Below are 23,074 nucleotides of genomic sequence, written 5' to 3' on the forward strand. Positions count from 1 at the left end.
GCACTCAACATTTTATTTATTTTTGAGGAAGTAGAAAAGAAAACATCTTCAATTTCTTTCAGGTTGGATACATAGTCTCCATCCAAGCAGCATATCTCCGCTTCCAAATCACCGATCAACTGGATGTGGTCTTTTAATGCCAGTTGCCTGACTTTCAACTGCTCCAAAATTTCTGGAATTACTTCTAATTGACTATTCTCCATCACATATTTTTCGATTCTTTTAATGGAATCTTTAGCTCGGTGGATTTTAGCCTTGATGCGATCCACTTCTTTAACTTTGGACATGTTGGTTAAGTTTTCGAGAAAAAGGAGTTTACAAATTCCAAGACCACAGAAAGTGGTTGACACGGGAGGTTTTGTGAAATATGGTGTTCAAATGATAACAGTGACAGCCGACAGATCAGAAAATGCGGGATAATTGGCGTACCTTTCCTTATTTTGGAGGTTAGCTTGGGTTTTTCTTTTACCAATTTTTTACTGTCAACTCACATGAAAAAACACTTGAAATTTTTGTTGCGAAAGCACCTCACAATGTCCTTTTCTTAATGTTCCAATTCTTTTTCGGCTAGGTTGGATCAATTCTTCATCCGGCTCGATTGGGCCAATTTTTATGTTGAGAACAACATAAAAGAACTTAGTGGACTGTATCTATATTTATTGTTTTAAACAATATTATTGTGCACAATTACACTTCTGGATGCCTGAAGGGCAGAGCCTAATTTCTTTCTATTTGATTACTATTTTATTACTGAATAGACTAGAGAGAACTTACATCTTTGTTTTTACTTCGTACTATATGACAATTGAGAGAAGAATAAATTTTTAATGAGCGAAGTGCCTGGAGAGCATATTGGTGCGCAGCGCAAGCGTATGTGACAATATTAAATAAGTGAGAATTTAAACTGTGTTGAGACCATGTCTCCAACAATGCGATTTATAAATCCCCGTTATATACAAAACATCCCCACCCTGTGTCACTCTAATTTCAACTGCCTTGTATCTCCCAACATTCACAACCTTTTCAGTATAATGTAGACCCTGTTTCATGTAAACTACAACACCGTCAGCCCTATTTATATCCCCCCCAGTATATTGCATATTAAGGCCTTCAATTTGCAAAAGTTCAAGATTTTTTATTGTCCAAGTTCCGGTTGGTACTATGCAACTGAAAGAGTTTTCAATTTGAGACAAATGTATCTTCAGTAGATCCAAGTTTTTATGAATGCTTCTAATATTTTGATGTAAAATCCCGAACACTGTATTTTCCTTCATTTCATATTCAGTCATACTATCTTGCTGTTGATTTTTAACAACTTAGGGTTATAGTCTCTTATCAACACACTGCGGACACCATTTTGTCACAAAACACTTACAGTTTGTTAAGGTCTACTTCATCCCTGATTACAATCACTGGACTGTTTTCACTCTTCCTAAGATAGATATTTCCGTTCTTGATCCATACATATCCATAGTTCAAATCTTTTTTTGCCTACGGGCTCGGTTAAATATTGACTGTTTGTATTTGCTTATGTCCTCGTTGAGGTACACAGTATTTTCCCCCGTGTATCCACATGATTTCATCTTTATAATACCAATTTCCTATTTTCTTTGAATAAATTCCCCCTTTAGGGTAAGATTTTTGATTTTTACTAATATAGGCGAGTTTTCCTCGTTTCATATACGTTTCGACTCATACTCCTCTGGATCAATATCTGGTTTTATGAACTTGAATATACTAGTGACCAAAGCTTTTTTGTTTTCTTGCTTTTGGACCGAAACATTCATAACAACAATGTTTTCTTTCTCTCTTTTCTTGTTCTATAATTTCTACTTACGATTCTAGAGCTTTTATACGGGTATTTGCGACAATTAGTTCTTTCGTTCAATCTTCAAAATTTTTTCGAAGCTTCGCATTTTCTTTTTTCAGATCATCAAAGGTGTCTGATAAAAACTGTAGGGACTGTCGGATTTCGTTCTGGAGGCTATCCATTTTTCGGCCGATTTCATTCTGTTCCGCCTTTACCTCTCGCATCATCATAGTGATCTCTTCCCCTTTTTCTGCTTCGCTCTCAGATATCTCTTCCTCATTTTCGACCAGCATAATTGAACTTCTTTTCCTTTTTGAACATTCAGGGCACCCCATTTCGAATATGAATGTGTTCTTTCTGTATTTATGTATTCAGTTTTGAAAATAGGATAAAACCCGAAACACGCGTGTCAACAAATCTTTCAATTGAAAATTGTGAAAGTAAGTCAAGTGTTTTCTTGTCTTTGTTTTTAACTAATTCAATTCATCATGTTTCACCAAGAGTTATGTGAGGAATCAATTTCGATTGATTAAATATTTAACATAATGGTTTCGCAAAACTAACACCACAGTTTCTAAGGAAAAACGCGAAAATTTCATCAGGGCCTGCATCATTCTTTGCTGGTAATGACTTGAGCTTATTGAGAACCTTCTCAACTGAAAATATACATATTGAAGCATCCACTTAATGTCCGTAGAAAAATAATAAGGATACATTCAGATGCATACCACCCGCCGATCTGAATATCAACAAGTGTTACGATCTGAATTGAACTAGCCAATTTGCCATCGTCAAGGCCCCAAATGGAGTACTCCCCATCGAAGAAAAGCAGATGCTGACCATGGTTTCGGTCTCATTTGACCTCATCAGAGCAACATAGCATTTTTCTCCGATGGAGAACGTTTGGAATTGGTGGAACCTTATTCAATATTGGCAAGCGCTACTATGAGTACTATACATTTACCCAGAGCGCCACCCAATATGAAACGGTGTCAGATTCAATCCCCTCCAGATAGAAACCAAGACGAAGACAATAGCATATGTCCCATACTTTCCCTAATTCGTAGAAGTTATTTGTTTTTTCAGTATAGATTTCGGGAATATTTCTGAAGAACTTCTTCTAAAGATTTTCGCTATTCCGGCTGGTTCAGTGGCTATTTCTGATTTTAAGTGCACAGAATTGGGTAAATCTTTTGATGTTTTCAAGTCATTTATATACTTTCAGAAAAACCTTGGATTCTCGCTTATAGCCTTTTCAACTGACCGTATATATACTTCATTCAACTTTATTTTAGCAGTCGGTTGGCCATGGAAATTTGACACATTTCACTCTGTATAGTACGAAAATGTGGGGTTATGAAGCTTGTCAAAACATTTTTGGGTTTTAAATCAACGCTATGTTGCCCGTTCTACGTAAAAGTTTCTGTTATTACGTATTTTATCAAAATGTCGAATCTCTTCGGAAAATATGTGACGAACATAATTGAAGTTTATACAAACTGATTGAAGGCATACCAAATCCAGTTATTTGCATGGAAAATACAAGAGATCAGTATAATATCATAATATGCACTCGCTTGAGGAGAGTTAATGTTCGTTATCTTCTTTGGCTTACATCATTTGTAGATTTCAAAAATATTAACCCGAAGATGAAATGCATATGATGCAGTGGTTGGGAATGGGTATCTCCCGAAGGAATTAACAGATAATTACAAGAATGTTAAATTCTTCAACAAAAATCATCTTGCATCAATATAAGTAAAAAGAGTTGAAGGAAGTTTCAAGTTAAGATGCAACTTCACCGTTGAACAAAAATTTCACATGAATAAACAAGTAACAGGGCAACTTGCGCGTATTTGTGGCTATTCATCTCAATACAATGATGTAATTATAATAATTAGGTATTTATTAGTACCTTAAGACATTTACATTGTATAGGACAAGTCAAATGAAAACTAGAAAAATCCATTTTAGGGAACTTATTCTCCGATGACATTTATCAAAAATCCTGTAGTAAACTTTTCGCATTAATTCACTCAAAAATAAAATTCTCAAATTTCACCACTTTTTTGGGTCTTCCAATAGAAGGAAATTCTTTGTCATACTCTTCATTCACAATCTTTCTGATTGTGGAAATATTCAGCTGAAATATAAGTCTTTTAGATTCAGATGAAACATTATATAAATTCTCTTACATTGAATATGTTCGCTATCGTCTGACGTATTGTGGATTTTAGAATATCAGGGTATAACTATTTGAATGAGCGGACCTGAATTCTAAATATCACTTCCTGAAACCCTGTCTCTTCTTTCAATTACTTTCGGCATTTTCGAATTTTCGTAATAAAAATTGATATTAGTTGTGGCAACGGCGTCATGACATTAACGACATTTCATGAGTGCCAACCTAACTTCGTTCTAGTTACAAAAACTTGAGAAAATTATTTCATGGCCAACCGACTGCTAAAATAAATTTGAATGAAGTATACATATGTACTATCGTACAATTAGAATAAGGGGTTATGGGAATGGATGAAAAATTTTTCTGATCTTCTCTTTTATTCCATCAGTCGACGTTTCGGTCCAGGTATGGACCTTCCTCAGGACTCTAAAATTACATTAAAATGGTAACAAATCTCACATGGACAAAAAAACTCACCGGAAAACAGAGAGTTATTAGGTAACAAATTTAACATCTGTTGATAGAACTAAAATCAAAACAAGCAGGCATCAACTAATATGAGCGAAAAAGTCCAAAATCGACACAATTGTTCTTCTATTCAATAATCGTCCAAAAATCCTTTTTTTTTTTATAATCACGTCAAATACATCAATCAATGTCAAAAGCCACAGAATACAACAAACAAAAACACAACTTTCAGGTTGACACAACGACGTCTGAAACCACAGAGCTCCCATCATTCCCTGGCCTCAGTACTCCTTTCTCCCCGGACAGCTGGTCAATACTTAGTAAAAATGCATAAATATTGCTAATCCCTTCAATGTCCCTTCTGTAATTCATCGAATTACTATGTCGTTTAATGTGACACATCTCCAAAAAGGTCCGCTTCTTGAGATTGTTTTCACATTCCAACACTTTCGCTGCGTTGTAATTCATTTGATGGCCACTACTTCTCACATGTTCTGCCAGGGCACATGCCTTGCTTGGATTCTTAACATCACTCTTATGTTGTGTGAGTCTCTTCTTCAATTGTTGAGATGTCTGTCCAACGTAAATTTCACCACAAGATGCACATGGAACACCATACACTACCCCACTCATCTTAAGCACTTCCATCTTGTCTTTGACCCTGCTGAATAATTTCTTGACCCTGAACTCATTTCTTGCCAACACTTTTATTGTGTCTGTCTTAAGCAACCTCACCAATGACCCAGTTACACCCTCTATCAGAGGAATAGACGAAAACTTCAAACCATCTCTTCTGAGTTCCAAAGTGGCGGAGGCGCTCTCCACTGTAGGCACAACACCATCAGACATTCCTTCCCTCACCCTCTGTGGCTGTCCAGAGGGCGATGAGTTGTAAATTAACCGTGAAAGTAGTCCCCTCGGATATCCATTATTCCTCATTAACTGAAAAAGGACATTCGAGTTGGCCTCTCGTTTCGTTGGGTGTACTATTCTTTCGATGCGACTTTTTAGTCCTAGAATCAAGTTGATCTTCTGTTTGGAAGGGTGATTTGACAGAAAATGGATGTAACGGCCTGAACTCGTGGGCTTCCTATACCAGTCTAGTATAATGTTATTATCATTTGTTCTGATGACCTTGGTGTCCAAGAAGGGAACACTGCCCAATGTTTCCTCCTCAAGGGTGAACTTGATAAACTCATCACATTCGTTAAATTTCCGGAGGGTGTAAGTCACTTGATCCTTTGGAACAGCAGTGATCAGGTCGTCTACGTATCCTTTCAAGAAAGGAATATAAAATGGTAAGTTAGCCAGTATCAAATCCAAAAGAAATATCATAACTATTTTCGCAATGGCTGGAATGAAATTGGAGCCCATGGGGGAGCCCAGTATCTGTAAATAGAATTTCCCATCAAAAAGAAAATAGTTCGAAGAGAAAAGGAATTTCACCATGGAAATGAACTCATCTTTGGGAATGGAAGTGTGTTGTTCAATATCTGTCCACCGACTCTCAATGGCCGAGATCACCAAGTCAACAGAAATATTGCTGAATAAAGAAACTACGTCTAAACTTATCAGTACGTAATTATCTGGTATCTGAAGATCTTTAGCAAATTCCGCAAAGGAAAAGGAGTCCTTGACAAAATATCTATCTTCTGTGGCAGCAAGAGTTCTAGCCAATATATCAGCCATGTAAATTGATAACTTGGATGTTGGAGTATTAATAAACGAAACAATGGGTCTCAGGGTTAAGGTGGGCTTATGAATTTTCGGGAGGCCATAGAATCTGGCTGGTACGGCATTGTAATTATATAAACGTTTCCCTTCAGACTCTGTTATATACCCTTTGTTGACCAAATTTTTCACCAATGAATTGCACTTTGTTTGCATGGACGTAGTGGGATCGAACACTATTACCAATTACGTTCGATCGAACAGAGGAACCAATAATGTATTCCAGAATGAGTTCTATTACTGCAAGAGATACCTAAAGGATCATCAGGATTTGTTGGTCATGCAATCGGATAAGGGCAATGTTACTGTTTTGATGGATAGATCTCAATATGTTGACCTATCCCGAGAGATCCTTGAAGATGACAATCACTACAAAATATTACCTAGAGATCCCACTACGTCCATGCAAACAAAGTGCAATTCATTGGTGAAAAATTTGGTCAACAAAGGGTATATAACAGAGTCTGAAGGGAAACGTTTATATAATTACAATGCCGTACCAGCCAGATTCTATGGCCTCCCGAAAATTCATAAGCCCACCTTAACCCTGAGACCCATTGTTTCGTTTATTAATACTCCAACATCCAAGTTATCAATTTACATGGCTGATATATTGGCTAGAACTCTTGCTGCCACAGAAGATAGATATTTTGTCAAGAACTCCTTTTCCTTTGCGGAATTTGCTAAAGATCTTCAGATACCAGATAATTACGTACTGATAAGTTTAGACGTAGTTTCTTTATTCAGCAATATTTCTGTTGACTTGGTGATCTCGGCCATTGAGAGTCGGTGGACAGATATTGAACAACACACTTCCATTCCCAAAGATGAGTTCATTTCCATGGTGAAATTCCTTTTCTCTTCGAACTATTTCCTTTTTGATGGGAAATTCTATTTACAGATACTGGGCTCCCCCATGGGCTCCAATTTCATTCCAGCCATTGCGAAAATAGTTATGATATTTCTTTTGGATTTGATACTGGCTAACTTACCATTTTATATTCCTTTCTTGAAAGGATACGTAGACGACCTGATCACTGCTGTTCCAAAGGATCAAGTGACTTACACCCTCCGGAAATTTAACGAATGTGATGAGTTTATCAAGTTCACCCTTGAGGAGGAAACATTGGGCAGTGTTCCCTTCTTGGACACCAAGGTCATCAGAACAAATGACAATAACATTATACTAGACTGGTATAGGAAGCCCACGAGTTCAGGCCGTTACATCCATTTTCTGTCAAATCACCCTTCCAAACAGAAGATCAACTTGATTCTAGGACTAAAAAGCCGCATTGAAAGAATAGTACACCCAACGAAACGAGAGGCCAACTTGAATGTCCTTTTTCAGTTAATGAGGAATAATGGATATCCGAGGGGACTACTTTCACGGTTAATTTACAACTCATCGCCCTCTGGACAGCCACAGAGGGTGAGGGAAGGAATGTCTGATGGTGTTGTGCCTACAGTGGAGAGCGCCTCCGCCACTTTGGAACTCAGAAGAGATGGTTTGAAGTTTTCGTCTATTCCTCTGATAGAGGGTGTAACTGGGTCATTGGTGAGGTTGCTTAAGACAGACACAATAAAAGTGTTGGCAAGAAATGAGTTCAGGGTCAAGAAATTATTCAGCAGGGTCAAAGACAAGATGGATGTGCTTAAGATGAGTGGGGTAGTGTATGGTGTTCCATGTGCATCTTGTGGTGAAATTTACGTTGGACAGACATCTCAACAATTGAAGAAGAGACTCACACAACATAAGAGTGATGTTAAGAATCCAAGCAAGGCATGTGCCCTGGCAGAACATGTGAGAAGTAGTGGCCATCAAATGAATTACAACGCAGCGAAAGTGTTGGAATGTGAAAACAATCTCAAGAAGCGGACCTTTTTGGAGATGTGTCACATTAAACGACATAGTAATTCGATGAATTACAGAAGGGACATTGAAGGGATTAGCAATATTTATGCATTTTTACTAAGTATTGACCAGCTGTCCGGGGAGAAAGGAGTACTGAGGCCAGGGAATGATGGGAGCTCTGTGGTTTCAGACGTCGTTGTGTCAACCTGAAAGTTGTGTTTTTGTTTGTTGTATTCTGTGGCTTTTGACATTGATTGATGTATTTGACGTGATTATAAAAAAAAAAAAGGATTTTTGGACGATTATTGAATAGAAGAACAATTGTGTCGATTTTGGACTTTTTCGCTCATATTAGTTGATGCCTGCTTGTTTTGATTTTAGTTCTATCAACAGATGTTAAATTTGTTACCTAATAACTCTTTTTGTCCATGTGAGACTTGTTACCATTTTAATGTAATTTTAGAGTCCTGAGGAAGGTCCATACCTGGACCGAAACGTCGACTGATGGAATAAAAGAGAAGATCAGAAAAATTTTTCATCCATTCCCATAACCCCTTATTCTAATTGTACGATATATATATATTGGGAGTTAAATTACTTTGAGTATTAAGCATGGGGTTCTATGCAGAGGTCCAAACACAATATGGACTTGCTTCTGTTAAGAACTTGAAATCTTGGGCATCATTGAACATCAAGCTGGCTCCCCTTAAGAATCGGAGAGTGTTCCTTTTGGAGTGCAAACGGCAAGGTCTTCTACCTAAACACATATCCTGTAACATGAAGTACCTGTATGGTTCAGCAACGGATTCCATATCTGCTGGACAGGTGGAGTGTATGAAGGCTAAGACTGTTCGGCATGTTCTTCTGTTCGAAATTAAGACAACAGTTTCCAAAATAAGGAGGATGGAAGACGAGTTATCCAGGGTGTGGCAGACTTTGGTGGATACGCTTCCATGTGATATGTTGGACCAGTTTCACAACCGTCAACTTAAGAAGTACACTGATCGGTTCCGGTTGATACGCGATAACAATGTTAGAAAACTCACTAAGTTAATAAGTGAACAACTCAGTAAAGTCCAACCCCAGAAAGAATGGGTTAAGAATATAAGTTCCGTTGCAGTCCCAGAGAGAGTTCTCAATTTCCTGGCCCTGGGTCCTAAGTTTGGCATTGAAATCCCCAGGAATGAGGTCTCAATTCAGAAATTGTTGGCTGATATTGAGTTTACAATCGGTATGAATGAATCACTTAATGATGAAGGCAAGAACATTTTCCGATCACTAGCTGCGAACACTATTACCAATTACGTTCGATCGAACAGAGGAACCAATAATGTATTCCAGAATGAGTTCTATTACTGCAAGAGATACCTAAAGGATCATCAGGATTTGTTGGTCATGCAATCGGATAAGGGCAATGTTACTGTTTTGATGGATAGATCTCAATATGTTGACCTATCCCGAGAGATCCTTGAAGATGACAATCACTACAAAATATTACCTAGAGATCCCACTACGTCCATGCAAACAAAGTGCAATTCATTGGTGAAAAATTTGGTCAACAAAGGGTATATAACAGAGTCTGAAGGGAAACGTTTATATAATTACAATGCCGTACCAGCCAGATTCTATGGCCTCCCGAAAATTCATAAGCCCACCTTAACCCTGAGACCCATTGTTTCGTTTATTAATACTCCAACATCCAAGTTATCAATTTACATGGCTGATATATTGGCTAGAACTCTTGCTGCCACAGAAGATAGATATTTTGTCAAGGACTCCTTTTCCTTTGCGGAATTTGCTAAAGATCTTCAGATACCAGATAATTACGTACTGATAAGTTTAGACGTAGTTTCTTTATTCAGCAATATTTCTGTTGACTTGGTGATCTCGGCCATTGAGAGTCGGTGGACAGATATTGAACAACACACTTCCATTCCCAAAGATGAGTTCATTTCCATGGTGAAATTCCTTTTCTCTTCGAACTATTTCCTTTTTGATGGGAAATTCTATTTACAGATACTGGGCTCCCCCATGGGCTCCAATTTCATTCCAGCCATTGCGAAAATAGTTATGATATTTCTTTTGGATTTGATACTGGCTAACTTACCATTTTATATTCCTTTCTTGAAAGGATACGGAGACGACCTGATCACTGCTGTTCCAAAGGATCAAGTGACTTACACCCTCCGGAAATTTAACGAATGTGATGAGTTTATCAAGTTCACCCTTGAGGAGGAAACATTGGGCAGTGTTCCCTTCTTGGACACCAAGGTCATCAGAACAAATGATAATAACATTATACTAGACTGGTATAGGAAGCCCACGAGTTCAGGCCGTTACATCCATTTTCTGTCAAATCACCCTTCCAAACAGAAGATCAACTTGATTCTAGGACTAAAAAGTCGCATTGAAAGAATAGTACACCCAACGAAACGAGAGGCCAACTTGAATGTCCTTTTTCAGTTAATGAGGAATAATGGATATCCGAGGGGACTACTTTCACGGTTAATTTACAACTCATCGCCCTCTGGACAGCCACAGAGGGTGAGGGAAGGAATGTCTGATGGTGTTGTGCCTACAGTGGAGAGCGCCTCCGCCACTTTGGAACTCAGAAGAGATGGTTTGAAGTTTTCGTCTATTCCTCTGATAGAGGGTGTAACTGGGTCATTGGTGAGGTTGCTTAAGACAGACACAATAAAAGTGTTGGCAAGAAATGAGTTCAGGGTCAAGAAATTATTCAGCAGGGTCAAAGACAAGATGGATGTGCTTAAGATGAGTGGGGTAGTGTATGGTGTTCCATGTGCATCTTGTGGTGAAATTTACGTTGGACAGACATCTCAACAATTGAAGAAGAGACTCACACAACATAAGAGTGATGTTAAGAATCCAAGCAAGGCATGTGCCCTGGCAGAACATGTGAGAAGTAGTGGCCATCAAATGAATTACAACGCAGCGAAAGTGTTGGAATGTGAAAACAATCTCAAGAAGCGGACCTTTTTGGAGATGTGTCACATTAAACGATATAGTAATTCGATGAATTACAGAAGGGACATTGAAGGGATTAGCAATATTTATGCATTTTTACTAAGTATTGACCAGCTGTCCGGGGAGAAAGGAGTACTGAGGCCAGGGAATGATGGGAGCTCTGTGGTTTCAGACGTCGTTGTGTCAACCTGAAAGTTGTGTTTTTGTTTGTTGTATTCTGTGGCTTTTGACATTGATTGATGTATTTGACGTGATTATAAAAAAAAAAAGGATTTTTGGACGATTATTGAATAGAAGAACAATTGTGTCGATTTTGGACTTTTTCGCTCATATTAGTTGATGCCTGCTTGTTTTGATTTTAGTTCTATCAACAGATGTTAAATTTGTTACCTAATAACTCTCTGTTTTCCGGTGAGTTTTTTTTGTCCATGTGAGATTTGTTACCATTTTAATGTAATTTTAGAGTCCTGAGGAAGGTCCATACCTGGACCGAAACGTCGACTGATGGAATAAAAGAGAAGATCAGAAAAATTTTTCATCCATTCCCATAACCCCTTATTCTAATTGTACGATATATATATATTGGGAGTTAAATTACTTTGAGTATTAAGCATGGGGTTCTATGCAGAGGTCCAAACACAATATGGACTTGCTTCTGTTAAGAACTTGAAATCTTGGGCATCATTGAACATCAAGCTGGCTCCCCTTAAGAATCGGAGAGTGTTCCTTTTGGAGTGCAAACGGCAAGGTCTTCTACCTAAACACATATCCTGTAACATGAAGTACCTGTATGGTTCAGCAACGGATTCCATATCTGCTGGACAGGTGGAGTGTATGAAGGCTAAGACTGTTCGGCATGTTCTTCTGTTCGAAATTAAGACAACAGTTTCCAAAATAAGGAGGATGGAAGACGAGTTATCCAGGGTGTGGCAGACTTTGGTGGATACGCTTCCATGTGATATGTTGGACCAGTTTCACAACCGTCAACTTAAGAAGTACACTGATCGGTTCCGGTTGATACGCGATAACAATGTTAGAAAACTCACTAAGTTAATAAGTGAACAACTCAGTAAAGTCCAACCCCAGAAAGAATGGGTTAAGAATATAAGTTCCGTTGCAGTCCCAGAGAGAGTTCTCAATTTCCTGGCCCTGGGTCCTAAGTTTGGCATTGAAATCCCCAGGAATGAGGTCTCAATTCAGAAATTGTTGGCTGATATTGAGTTTACAATCGGTATGAATGAATCACTTAATGATGAAGGCAAGAACATTTTCCGATCACTAGCTGCGAACACTATTACCAATTACGTTCGATCGAACAGAGGAACCAATAATGTATTCCAGAATGAGTTCTATTACTGCAAGAGATACCTAAAGGATCATCAGGATTTGTTGGTCATGCAATCGGATAAGGGCAATGTTACTGTTTTGATGGATAGATCTCAATATGTTGACCTATCCCGAGAGATCCTTGAAGATGACAATCACTACAAAATATTACCTAGAGATCCCACTACGTCCATGCAAACAAAGTGCAATTCATTGGTGAAAAATTTGGTCAACAAAGGGTATATAACAGAGTCTGAAGGGAAACGTTTATATAATTACAATGCCGTACCAGCCAGATTCTATGGCCTCCCGAAAATTCATAAGCCCACCTTAACCCTGAGACCCATTGTTTCGTTTATTAATACTCCAACATCCAAGTTATCAATTTACATGGCTGATATATTGGCTAGAACTCTTGCTGCCACAGAAGATAGATATTTTGTCAAGGACTCCTTTTCCTTTGCGGAATTTGCTAAAGATCTTCAGATACCAGATAATTACGTACTGATAAGTTTAGACGTAGTTTCTTTATTCAGCAATATTTCTGTTGACTTGGTGATCTCGGCCATTGAGAGTCGGTGGACAGATATTGAACAACACACTTCCATTCCCAAAGATGAGTTCATTTCCATGGTGAAATTCCTTTTCTCTTCGAACTATTTCCTTTTTGATGGGAAATTCTATTCACAGATACTGGGCTCCCCCTTGGGCTCCAATTTCATTCCAGCCATTGCGAAAATAGTTATGATATTTCTTTTGGATTTGATACTGGCTAACTTACCATTTTATATTCCTTTCTTGAAAGGATACGTAGACGACCTGATCACTGCTGTTCCAAAGGATCAAGTGACTTACACCCTCCGGAAATTTAACGAATGTGATGAGTTTATCAAGTTCACCCTTGAGGAGGAAACATTGGGCAGTGTTCCCTTCTTGGACACCAAGGTCATCAGAACAAATGATAATAACATTATACTAGACTGGTATAGGAAGCCCACGAGTTCAGGCCGTTACATCCATTTTCTGTCAAATCACCCTTCCAAACAGAAGATCAACTTGATTCTAGGACTAAAAAGTCGCATTGAAAGAATAGTACACCCAACGAAACGAGAGGCCAACTTGAATGTCCTTTTTCAGTTAATGAGGAATAATGGATATCCGAGGGGACTACTTTCACGGTTAATTTACAACTCATCGCCCTCTGGACAGCCACAGAGGGTGAGGGAAGGAATGTCTGATGGTGTTGTGCCTACAGTGGAGAGCGCCTCCGCCACTTTGGAACTCAGAAGAGATGGTTTGAAGTTTTCGTCTATTCCTCTGATAGAGGGTGTAACTGGGTCATTGGTGAGGTTGCTTAAGACAGACACAATAAAAGTGTTGGCAAGAAATGAGTTCAGGGTCAAGAAATTATTCAGCAGGGTCAAAGACAAGATGGATGTGCTTAAGATGAGTGGGGTAGTGTATGGTGTTCCATGTGCATCTTGTGGTGAAATTTACGTTGGACAGACATCTCAACAATTGAAGAAGAGACTCACACAACATAAGAGTGATGTTAAGAATCCAAGCAAGGCATGTGCCCTGGCAGAACATGTGAGAAGTAGTGGCCATCAAATGAATTACAACGCAGCGAAAGTGTTGGAATGTGAAAACAATCTCAAGAAGCGGACCTTTTTGGAGATGTGTCACATTAAACGACATAGTAATTCGATGAATTACAGAAGGGACATTGAAGGGATTAGCAATATTTATGCATTTTTACTAAGTATTGACCAGCTGTCCGGGGAGAAAGGAGTACTGAGGCCAGGGAATGATGGGAGCTCTGTGGTTTCAGACGTCGTTGTGTCAACTTGAAAGTTGTGTTTTTGTTTGTTGTATTCTGTGGCTTTTGACATTGATTGATGTATTTGACGTGATTATAAAAAATAAAAAAAAATAAAAAAAAGGATTTTTGGACGATTATTGAATAGAAGAACAATTGTGTCGATTTTGGACTTTTTCGCTCATATTAGTTGATGCCTGCTTGTTTTGATTTTAGTTCTATCAACAGATGTTAAATTTGTTACCTAATAACTCTCTGTTTTCCGGTGAGTTTTTTTTGTCCATGTGAGATTTGTTACCATTTTAATGTAATTTTAGAGTCCTGAGGAAGGTCCATACCTGGACCGAAACGTCGACTGATGGAATAAAAGAGAAGATCAGAAAAATTTTTCATCCATTCCCATAACCCCTTATTCTAATTGTACGATATATATATATTGGGAGTTAAATTACTTTGAGCATATGTACTATGACACACTTCTTACTCTAATTTGCAATTCCTTCTCAAATCCGTAAACTTTAAATAATCTTCTGATGTAAGTGAATTCTTGTAATTTATGTGAGCAGCTTTTTTTCCTGAGAACCAACTAGGGTAACTGTATCTTAATGATATTCGTTTTGGTACATATTTATCTATGATGTTTTTCACTCTTTCATAAAAATTTACAACACTACACCTTTTCCAAGTGTATTTCAGAAATCGTCAACTGTATTTCAGATTAGTCAATTCGATTTCAGAAAGCGTCAATTGTATTTCAGATTAGTCAATTCAATTTCAGAAAGCGTCAATTGTATTTCAGATTAGTCAATTCAATTTCAGAAAACATCAAATGTAATTCAGATTAGTCAATTGAATTTCAGAAATCGTCAATTGTAATTCAGATTGAAGTATATGTATTTCAGAAACGGTCATTTATGATTCAGAAAGTACGAATATCATTCAAATTACATAGAAATGTGAAAAAGTGTGAGTTGAAAAAGAGAAATTTTCTTCAGAACGTTGGCAAGCTTTCAATGAAGATTTGAAAAAAGAGATACATTTTGTCCAAATTCCCGCAATCACTGTTAAAACACTGAACTCATGGAATCTGATGTCAATGATACTGAATTCACGCGTTACGCGAGCAGCTGAAGAAGGCCTATACTGTTGCGTTATTTCTCTTTTCAATAATTGTGTTCATGATTGAATGTAGGAACTGCTTTAATCTTATTATTCGTTCGTTTCTTCGTTCAATTTGTGAAGATTACCATCAATAACTACCAGAAGCAATCCCTCCATGCTCCATATGACTCATTCACGAAATCACGAACCCCTAAAATGATTTCCAAAAAAAGATCTAACGGTTTTTCAAAGAACTTCAGTAATGTTTTTTACATTACATTAAACCGAATTTCCAAATATCACAGTTATCTCACTTTCAGTCTGATGTCAGGATTCAAGAGGATAAACCGTATTTCCAATAACCATTTCTGTAACCTATATGAAATGTGTGTAATTTCGAATTAGGATTTCCGAAATACAATTGACGATTTCTGAAATTAAATTGACTGATCTGAATTACAAGTGATGTTTTCTGAAATGCAATTGATATTTTCTGAAATTGAATTGACTAATCTGAAATACAATTGATGCTTTCTGAAATTGAATTGACTAATCTGAAATACAATTGACACTTTCTGAAATCGAATTGACTAATCTGAAATACAATTGACGCTTTCTGAAATCGAATTGACTAATCTGAAATACAATTGACGATTTCTGAAATAAAATTGACGATTTCTGAAATACATTTGGAAATGGTGTAGTATTAATATAAATAAATAGAGGAAAGGGGATCTTGGCTTCAGGACTTCTAATGGGGTGAATAATACACTCACTTCAAACTGTCGACGTTTCGATCCTGTTTGGGATCTTCTTCAGAACTAAAACTATTTATTATAATTTAGAACAAATTGAACAATCTGGTTACAATAACACAACCCAACAACACACAAAATTCCTCAGAAAACGACTCACATTCAGGTGGAATTCTTTGCTTTTTTTTTTTTTTTTCCAATTACCTCACATACACACATATTCATACGTTATGTTTCTCCACTGATATTGAAAATAATCAGAAAGATCGGTTATAAAAAATCACTTATTATGACTAAAGATGGTGAATTTTACAACCATAGTAAACATTTTGGATAACCTCAGTTGGTATTCATTTATAGGTATTTTTTTTTATTAATATATATATATATATATATAAAATATATATATATATATATATATATATATATATATATATTTTTTTTTTTTTTTCTTCACCACAATGGGGTTGGTTCACCGAGTACACCGGTCCGCTTTTCGGACAAGGTGGACTCAGGAGGTGGTAAGGAACTTTCGCACTATCCTTGTGGTTGCAAGAATAACCTGTTTCTGTGCAGTACTTAATTCTTTTTGTAGACCCAGCATGACAGTGTACTCCTCCAAGTGTGCCTCGACCAGTCCATTGGTGGAAATTATGAGTGGGAGAATCACCACCGACCTGAGAGCGTAAGTGTTCTTCAATTCGAAGAACAAAAAAAAAATACCTATAAATGAATCCCAACTGAGGTTATCCAAAATGTTTACTATGGTTGTAAAATTCACCATCTTTAGTCATAATAAGTGATTTTTTATAACCGATCTTTCTGATTATTTTCAATATCAGTGGAGAAACATAACGCAGAATGAAGTGGGTCACAATTAACGAGGATGAAACACTTATTGAATCATTTTGAGTCTAACACTGGCTCACTGGAATTAGGTTCGATCACCAGCTTTTCTAATGTTGATGAATTAAATTGTGATGCACTTTCAGGATTTCGGCAATTCTTTAACTTCTTTCAGATAGAAATCTTCAAAAACTACATCCAACTCGCTATTCAAATACAGATTTGCAATTTCTTCAGGCAGTTCTATTGAAACATTGCGAAATTGGCCACGTTGTTTCAAAGACTTACGGCCGGTTTCATAATCGAACCTTAGTCCCTTTAATTATAAAGCTTCCTGTAACCCTACTAAAAATGACAGTAAAGGAAGTTTCAAGCTTAAAGTGACTTCAAATTTGATTATGAAACTGGACGTTACAAACTTTTGCTATTCTTTTAATGGCTAACAGTTCTGGATGGTCAACTTTCAATTCTTGCAGACCATTAGAGAGAGAGTGAGTTTTTCTCCGATCGAGACAGACAATTTTCCTATTGTGTATTGTCTTCTTTCTATCAACCAAACCTTCAGCTTGAATCCTGAAATGAAGCCTTCGGACCTAAGTTGAACAGTATCAACGATTTATGATTCTGTTATGACTTCTCTCGCTGAAAGTTTTCTATAAGTTTGAATTCAATAAATACGAAATCAAGAAACTCATAAAATTCTACAAACCAATAACAGCAGTCGAGAATAAAAAACCAATTAAACAGGGATCAACAAAAACTTCCAGCAATACTCAAAAATTGAATCTTTGAATTGAAATGTCATGGAAGTGACATTAATTAATACCGCTAACTGGACTGCTGTGAATGTTATGTGATAAAATACCAACTGTAGGGGCTACGTTATGAAAAAAAAAATACTTCAGATTGAAATTTAATGATAAAATACTGTCAGCAATCATAATTCACAAGATGATATAATCGAATAACAATTTTATTCAGATGATGTTGATGAATTTACGTCGCTACTTTCAGTGGTCGGAGTTACTTCAACAGAATTTTTCAGTACAGGACTAGATGTGCTTGCTCCACTTCCTAAGGATAATGCTAGGGGTTCATCTTTTGAACTGATTGATTTCTCTTCGAATTTGTTTGCTGTTTGAGATTCAAATGATTCTCCAAATATAGATGACGAAGTACTCGAAGTTGATGTGCTGGGGACTTTATTGTCTTGAAATTCGTTCACTCTTCCTGATCGTGATCCAGATCCAGATCGTTGACTCAAATCAACGAATGAGGGGAAGTTAGAAAATCCGGAAGATACGTAGGTGATGGGACTGAAGGTTGAACTTTCAAACGAACCAAGGTTGCTCGTATCTAAGCCCAAGTTTGTATTCGAGAAAATGTTATTTCTAGGTGAGAAGGGACTACCCACAGTTTTTGGAAACACATTATTTCCTAATAAAGAAGGCGTATATGATGTAACGAATTGATTGAAACTACCATCATTCAACAAACCACCCGAAGCGCCTGATACGTAGTTCACATCAGGGGAAAATGTGCTCGATAATATTGGCTGTGAGGTTGAAGATTCGAACAAAGATACCGGAATATTGTGGGAGAATATCGGTTGCAGAGCGGAATCTCTGTGATTTTCTGTAAACTTGATATTTCTTATTGAATTGACTAATTGCTGACCATTAACACTTATGGATTCTTGCCCTTGAGAAGCGCCTTCTTGGGCTTCTTTTATGGCTTTTTCGGCTTCTTCTCGAGTTTTGTATTTGATGTAAAAAACCTCCGGTTTTTCAGGTTTGGGTGTTGAACCTTCAACGATCTTGACCACTTGTTCTGTTTCGGGTTTCTTCACCAGAACATAAACACGAGTTTTTTCTTGGTTTAGAATTTGAGCAGGAATTTCAATTGGTTGTGATTCGGGAGCTACTGGTGCTTTGATGAAAAGCAGTTTGTAGTTTTTTTTCTGGGGTGGTAGTTGAATGATCTTACGTTGACGTATCATTTCTGGTTCTTCTGGAGCTTCATAAAAATATACGTTCTTTGTGACTTCTGCTTTGTCATTATTTTTTATCTCAAATTGTTCGAAATTTCCAAAGTTATCGAAATTGTAGGAAGGTAAGTCTAATCCTGGTGAATTGTTAGAAAGTACACTACCTTCGAATCGTGACTGAAGCGAACTTATTGGAAGAACGGTTGAACTTACTACTGGAAAAGCAGTAGGGTTAGAATTCAGACCAATCAGAGAATGGGGAAAAGTAGTAGAAACTTTTGGCAAAGGAGTAACAGTTGGACCAAAATTTTGAGGGATGACTCCAGAAAATGCAATGGAATTTGCAGAAAGGGTCTTTGAGGATGGAATTGAATTGATAGAACTAATTTCAGAGTTGAGTAGATTAGAAGTAGTACTAGTTGGAAAAAAAGAAGAAGAAGATAACAATGGTGAATATGTAGTAGTTGAAACCAAACCATTAGAATTCAACCCAGAAGAACCTATGTCAGTTATTTCAGGACCATTGATTACTGAGTACCTTTGTTGAGGAAAAAGTCCATTACCACCAATACTGAATTGATTGGAAATTTGGTTAGCGGAAATTCTAGGTGTCTTTTCAGATTGGGTTTCTATATGGAATCCATTCAGGAATGTTCTTCCTCCAAATTGGTTGACATCTTGATTGAAGTTGGGTGCTAAAGCATTGAAGTTGAATTGTCTTTTCTGCAATGGCTTTTCGGTCGGTTTAGCCAAAGCGACTGCAGCTAATGAGACGATCTGAAAGTAAAAATTCGAAAACGATTAATGTTGAAATATCATCATAGATTTCATTAGGTATATTTATTTCTTTTTCATTCGTGATTTCTCATCTTTGCATATGTATATACTAATGGGAATTTTATTTTTATGTTTCAATAATTCTTCCCTGCTTCTGTGACTAGAGCCTTCAAATATAAATCCGGAAATGATTACTCGCCGACTTGTAAATGTATCAAACACAGTCTCCCAATCAAAAGTTGAAAATATGAAAAAGTATTTTCAAAGATTAAGGAAATCAGCATCTGTTATACATATTAGTTATTTCTAATCCTTTTAATCTTCAGATGAATTGACATCTGAAATAAGGTGCTCAAAATCTCTAAAAGCTGCTAGATTCGTTGGCCTTTATCCGGAATTTCTGAAACATTTGGGCATTTGGGGGAAATGCTTCATTTGGTTATTCAGAATTTTGGTAATTTTCAAATGACTTCAGGAAAAAACAAGTTCTTCGGATCCGAATAATTATCATCCTAAAAGTTTATTCAGTGTCCCTTGCAAATTTATAGAAAAATTGATCCAATCTGGGATTGAAAGCTATGTTTCAAGATATTTTACGAAATTTCAAGGAGGTTTCAGGACGAATAAAAATTGTTCTGATCATACTTTTACTGAATCGGGTTTTAATTATAAGAAGGAAACTGGTGCTGCTTTTTTAGCTTCAGATCATCGCCGTAAGATACGATGTGGAAAGTTGGTTTAATTTCGAAACTTCACGATTACGTGAATGTTTTTGTTGATGATAAAAGTAGTAGTTTCGAAACATTAAATAATGAACTTTACAAGGATCGGACTCATCTCCTTATCTTTCCAATTTATATTTATGTGACATTACTGATACGTCATCCGAAAAATGTATTTCCGCTGATGATATTTCTTGTAATACTCGCCATTCTGATTTTGAGATGATAGAAAATACTGGGGAATAGAAAATACAGGATTAAGAAATCCTGAAAAATTATTTGTAGAATTGCGTTTATGTCCTCATCGAAATGAAACGGAAGTGTCCTGTTTCCATTTGAATGATCAACAGTCCTAGATTAAGCTTTAATCTCAGTTCAACAGGACAGAATGGAATGTAACTGTCAAAATTAACCTAGGAACAACTTAAATCTCGGCTTATTCCTGAACTGAGCAACCGGACCTCAGCATGTGTAGGTATAAAATGAAAATCGATTAGAAATACACTCCAGAAATCAGCTGGTGTATCAAAGCAAATTTTTGTTTCGTCTACAAAGGAAATTCTTCCACCGAAACTCCTACAATAACCCCTGAAAACCGAAATATTTTTAAGGAACACCGTAATATTATTATCATAGAAGTTTTTTTCAATTTCTTCCCCGTCTTTTCAATTTTCTACTGAATAACCACTGGTATATCTATGGGAGATGATTCCCCAATATAAGGGTCCTGTAGCGTTCCTCGAACAACTGAAGAAAAGAAGAATCATCACTTGGAAGACTGGACCTGGTCGAAAGGCCCTCCCAGTCAAAAGCAAGATTTGGCTATTATTAATTTGAGTACTGAAGGCATTTCTAACAACGAGGGTGATCCTCCACCAAGATCAGCAGAAGATTTTTGACGCAGAGATGATATTCCTCCCAATGCAATTGAAAAACAAGTTATGTACCTATGATTATTTATTTTTTTCTTCAGTCATCATCAAGTCTTAAAATAAGTTTGAATGAAGGCTTTATTATTGGCCTTTTTTCTCGTTTTCTGCTCTGTTTCTTTGTTTCAGATATTATTTCGAAATGGAAAGAGGATAAAGAAATTTTTTATGTCAATGGAAAGGAAGCCCTTCAGTATTTAAAGCTTATTCTGTAAACAAATTTGTCATCACTATACTTCTCACGGGGAGACAGGGTTTTTTTACTGAGGTTTTTCCCTAAGCTCTTGTATCATACTCTAAATTGTATGGTACCCCGTTACACTAACCTTTGCTAAAACTCATACATATGCTATATTGTTTGATAACTAAAAATGTATTGCTGACATTCAAAAGAATATATATATATATATATAGAAGGTGCTGCAATACCGGTGTTTGAATGATAAGTGGAAGAAGGGGTCTTACCGATATCTGTTATTAGTTTATAGCTTCCTACCAATCAGAGCATGAATTGGACAATCCCTGGAAAGATGACCGAAGAGAAGTCCTGCATGAAAAGCACGACCGACCGACCGCTGGATACTTTGGAGTAACAGAAAAAATATTTCGAATAGCCCGCAGCTATTTGACTATTGGCCATGAAAAATTGCCCAATTCGTCCGAAAATAGAACAATTGTCAGCGATACAAGGTTCCACAGCAGAAACTGTCGGAGAAAATGCACTCTCATGTGGTGGAAGAACCTTGCGATGAAGATGGAGTAAATTCCGGAGACACCCCAGAATTCTTGAATTTTAATAGAGACATGCGTTCACCTAACGACAAATTTCTAACCGAGATTGCTAACAAGGATGGAAAGAATCACACCGAATCAGATACTGAACCGCAAGTTGCTTCCGATATAAATAAACTACTACACCGTTTTACCGAAACTTTTCAGTTTTTCCGAACTAGATTACACGAGCTTTCTTCCAGCAACTAACACATACGTCGAATAGACTCGCAATGGAGAGAGGAAAAACAAGTGAGTTCGATTTATTTGATGGACTGTATAGGGTTTGAACTCTCTTGGGGGACTGAACTCACCGACTCTTCACTCACTCGTCGCTCGTCCTAAAGTCACGAAACCTCCGACCAACTTCAAAACGTCCGAATGTTTTTACATTACGCAACAGAGACACTTGAAATTAGTTTTAACTATTAATTAGAGTTTTTTTGATAATCTTCGCGGAATTATCATTGCACACCACCATTTTTCTTGGCGTCTTATTTTCTTCACATTCCGAAAGGAATTGTTCTCTTCTGTCCAGCCCCATACGTTGCCATACGACCCGTGCAGGGAAACGCGAAAAATTAAATAAACAATATGTACTGGGTCTTCGTATAAAGTCATTCCTTCATACGTGTATTCAAGACGAAACATACTGCTCATCTAAAATTGAAAATGAATTTCAAAAAAGAAAAAAAATATATACAAATACCCTATATCTGCTCAGGCAGAGAATTGAGACGGGCCAAAGTTAAAAAGTGACCTGCGTTAGCGGGTCTATGTCATTCGGATCAGGGCTGAGAGGGATTGAAGGCAGCTAATTTGAAATTGATTCGATTTGAACCAACACCGTAGAGAACTCCTCGTAGGTGAAAAGCTGAACTCTAAGCACTCGCATCAAATGACACTTGGTGGGCTTTATACCAGCCTCCCACAGTCCTCCAAAATTTGGGAAATAAGGTGGAAAGGTGTGAAAAAAAACACCTTCAGATGGTGCGGTTTCCCTCATAAATTTT

The 23,074-nt window shown here is 37.1% G+C and overlaps 5 protein-coding genes across 5 annotated transcripts in view; 3 read left to right on the forward strand and 2 right to left on the reverse strand.

Annotated features, from left to right (window-relative positions):
• Positions 1 to 4,314: 4,314 nt before the first annotated feature.
• Positions 4,315 to 5,407, reverse strand: LOC123308246. The gene is made up of 2 exons (XM_044890833.1): positions 4,470 to 5,407; positions 4,315 to 4,418 (listed from the first exon to the last, which is right to left on the reverse strand). Exon 1 carries the CDS (start codon positions 5,397 to 5,399, stop codon positions 4,689 to 4,691), a length of 711 nt encoding a protein of 236 aa, XP_044746768.1. The 5' UTR covers positions 5,400 to 5,407; the 3' UTR covers positions 4,315 to 4,418; positions 4,470 to 4,688.
• Positions 5,408 to 6,471: 1,064 nt separating this feature from the next.
• Positions 6,472 to 8,253, forward strand: LOC123307020. Its single transcript, XM_044889222.1, has one exon. The coding sequence runs from the start codon at positions 6,472 to 6,474 to the stop codon at positions 8,251 to 8,253; it is 1,782 nt and encodes a 593-aa protein (XP_044745157.1).
• Positions 8,254 to 8,655: 402 nt separating this feature from the next.
• Positions 8,656 to 11,220, forward strand: LOC123307021. The gene has a single exon (XM_044889223.1). It carries the CDS (start codon positions 8,656 to 8,658, stop codon positions 11,218 to 11,220), a length of 2,565 nt encoding a protein of 854 aa, XP_044745158.1.
• Positions 11,057 to 14,205, forward strand: LOC123307022. Its single transcript, XM_044889224.1, has 2 exons — positions 11,057 to 11,439; positions 11,492 to 14,205. The coding sequence occupies exon 2, from the start codon at positions 11,641 to 11,643 to the stop codon at positions 14,203 to 14,205; it is 2,565 nt and encodes an 854-aa protein (XP_044745159.1). The 5' UTR covers positions 11,057 to 11,439; positions 11,492 to 11,640.
• Positions 14,206 to 17,775: 3,570 nt separating this feature from the next.
• Positions 17,776 to 23,074, reverse strand: part of LOC123307848 — a 46,439-nt gene continuing 41,140 nt past the window's right edge. The window contains exon 2 of the mRNA XM_044890306.1: positions 17,776 to 19,639. Within this exon, the coding sequence (XP_044746241.1) occupies positions 17,849 to 19,639 (1,791 nt within the window). The 3' untranslated portion in view covers positions 17,776 to 17,848. The remainder of the gene's footprint in view (positions 19,640 to 23,074) is intronic.

This window comes from Coccinella septempunctata, chromosome 2 (assembly GCF_907165205.1).
Source record: "Coccinella septempunctata chromosome 2, icCocSept1.1, whole genome shotgun sequence".
Lineage (NCBI taxonomy): Eukaryota > Metazoa > Arthropoda > Insecta > Coleoptera > Coccinellidae > Coccinella > Coccinella septempunctata.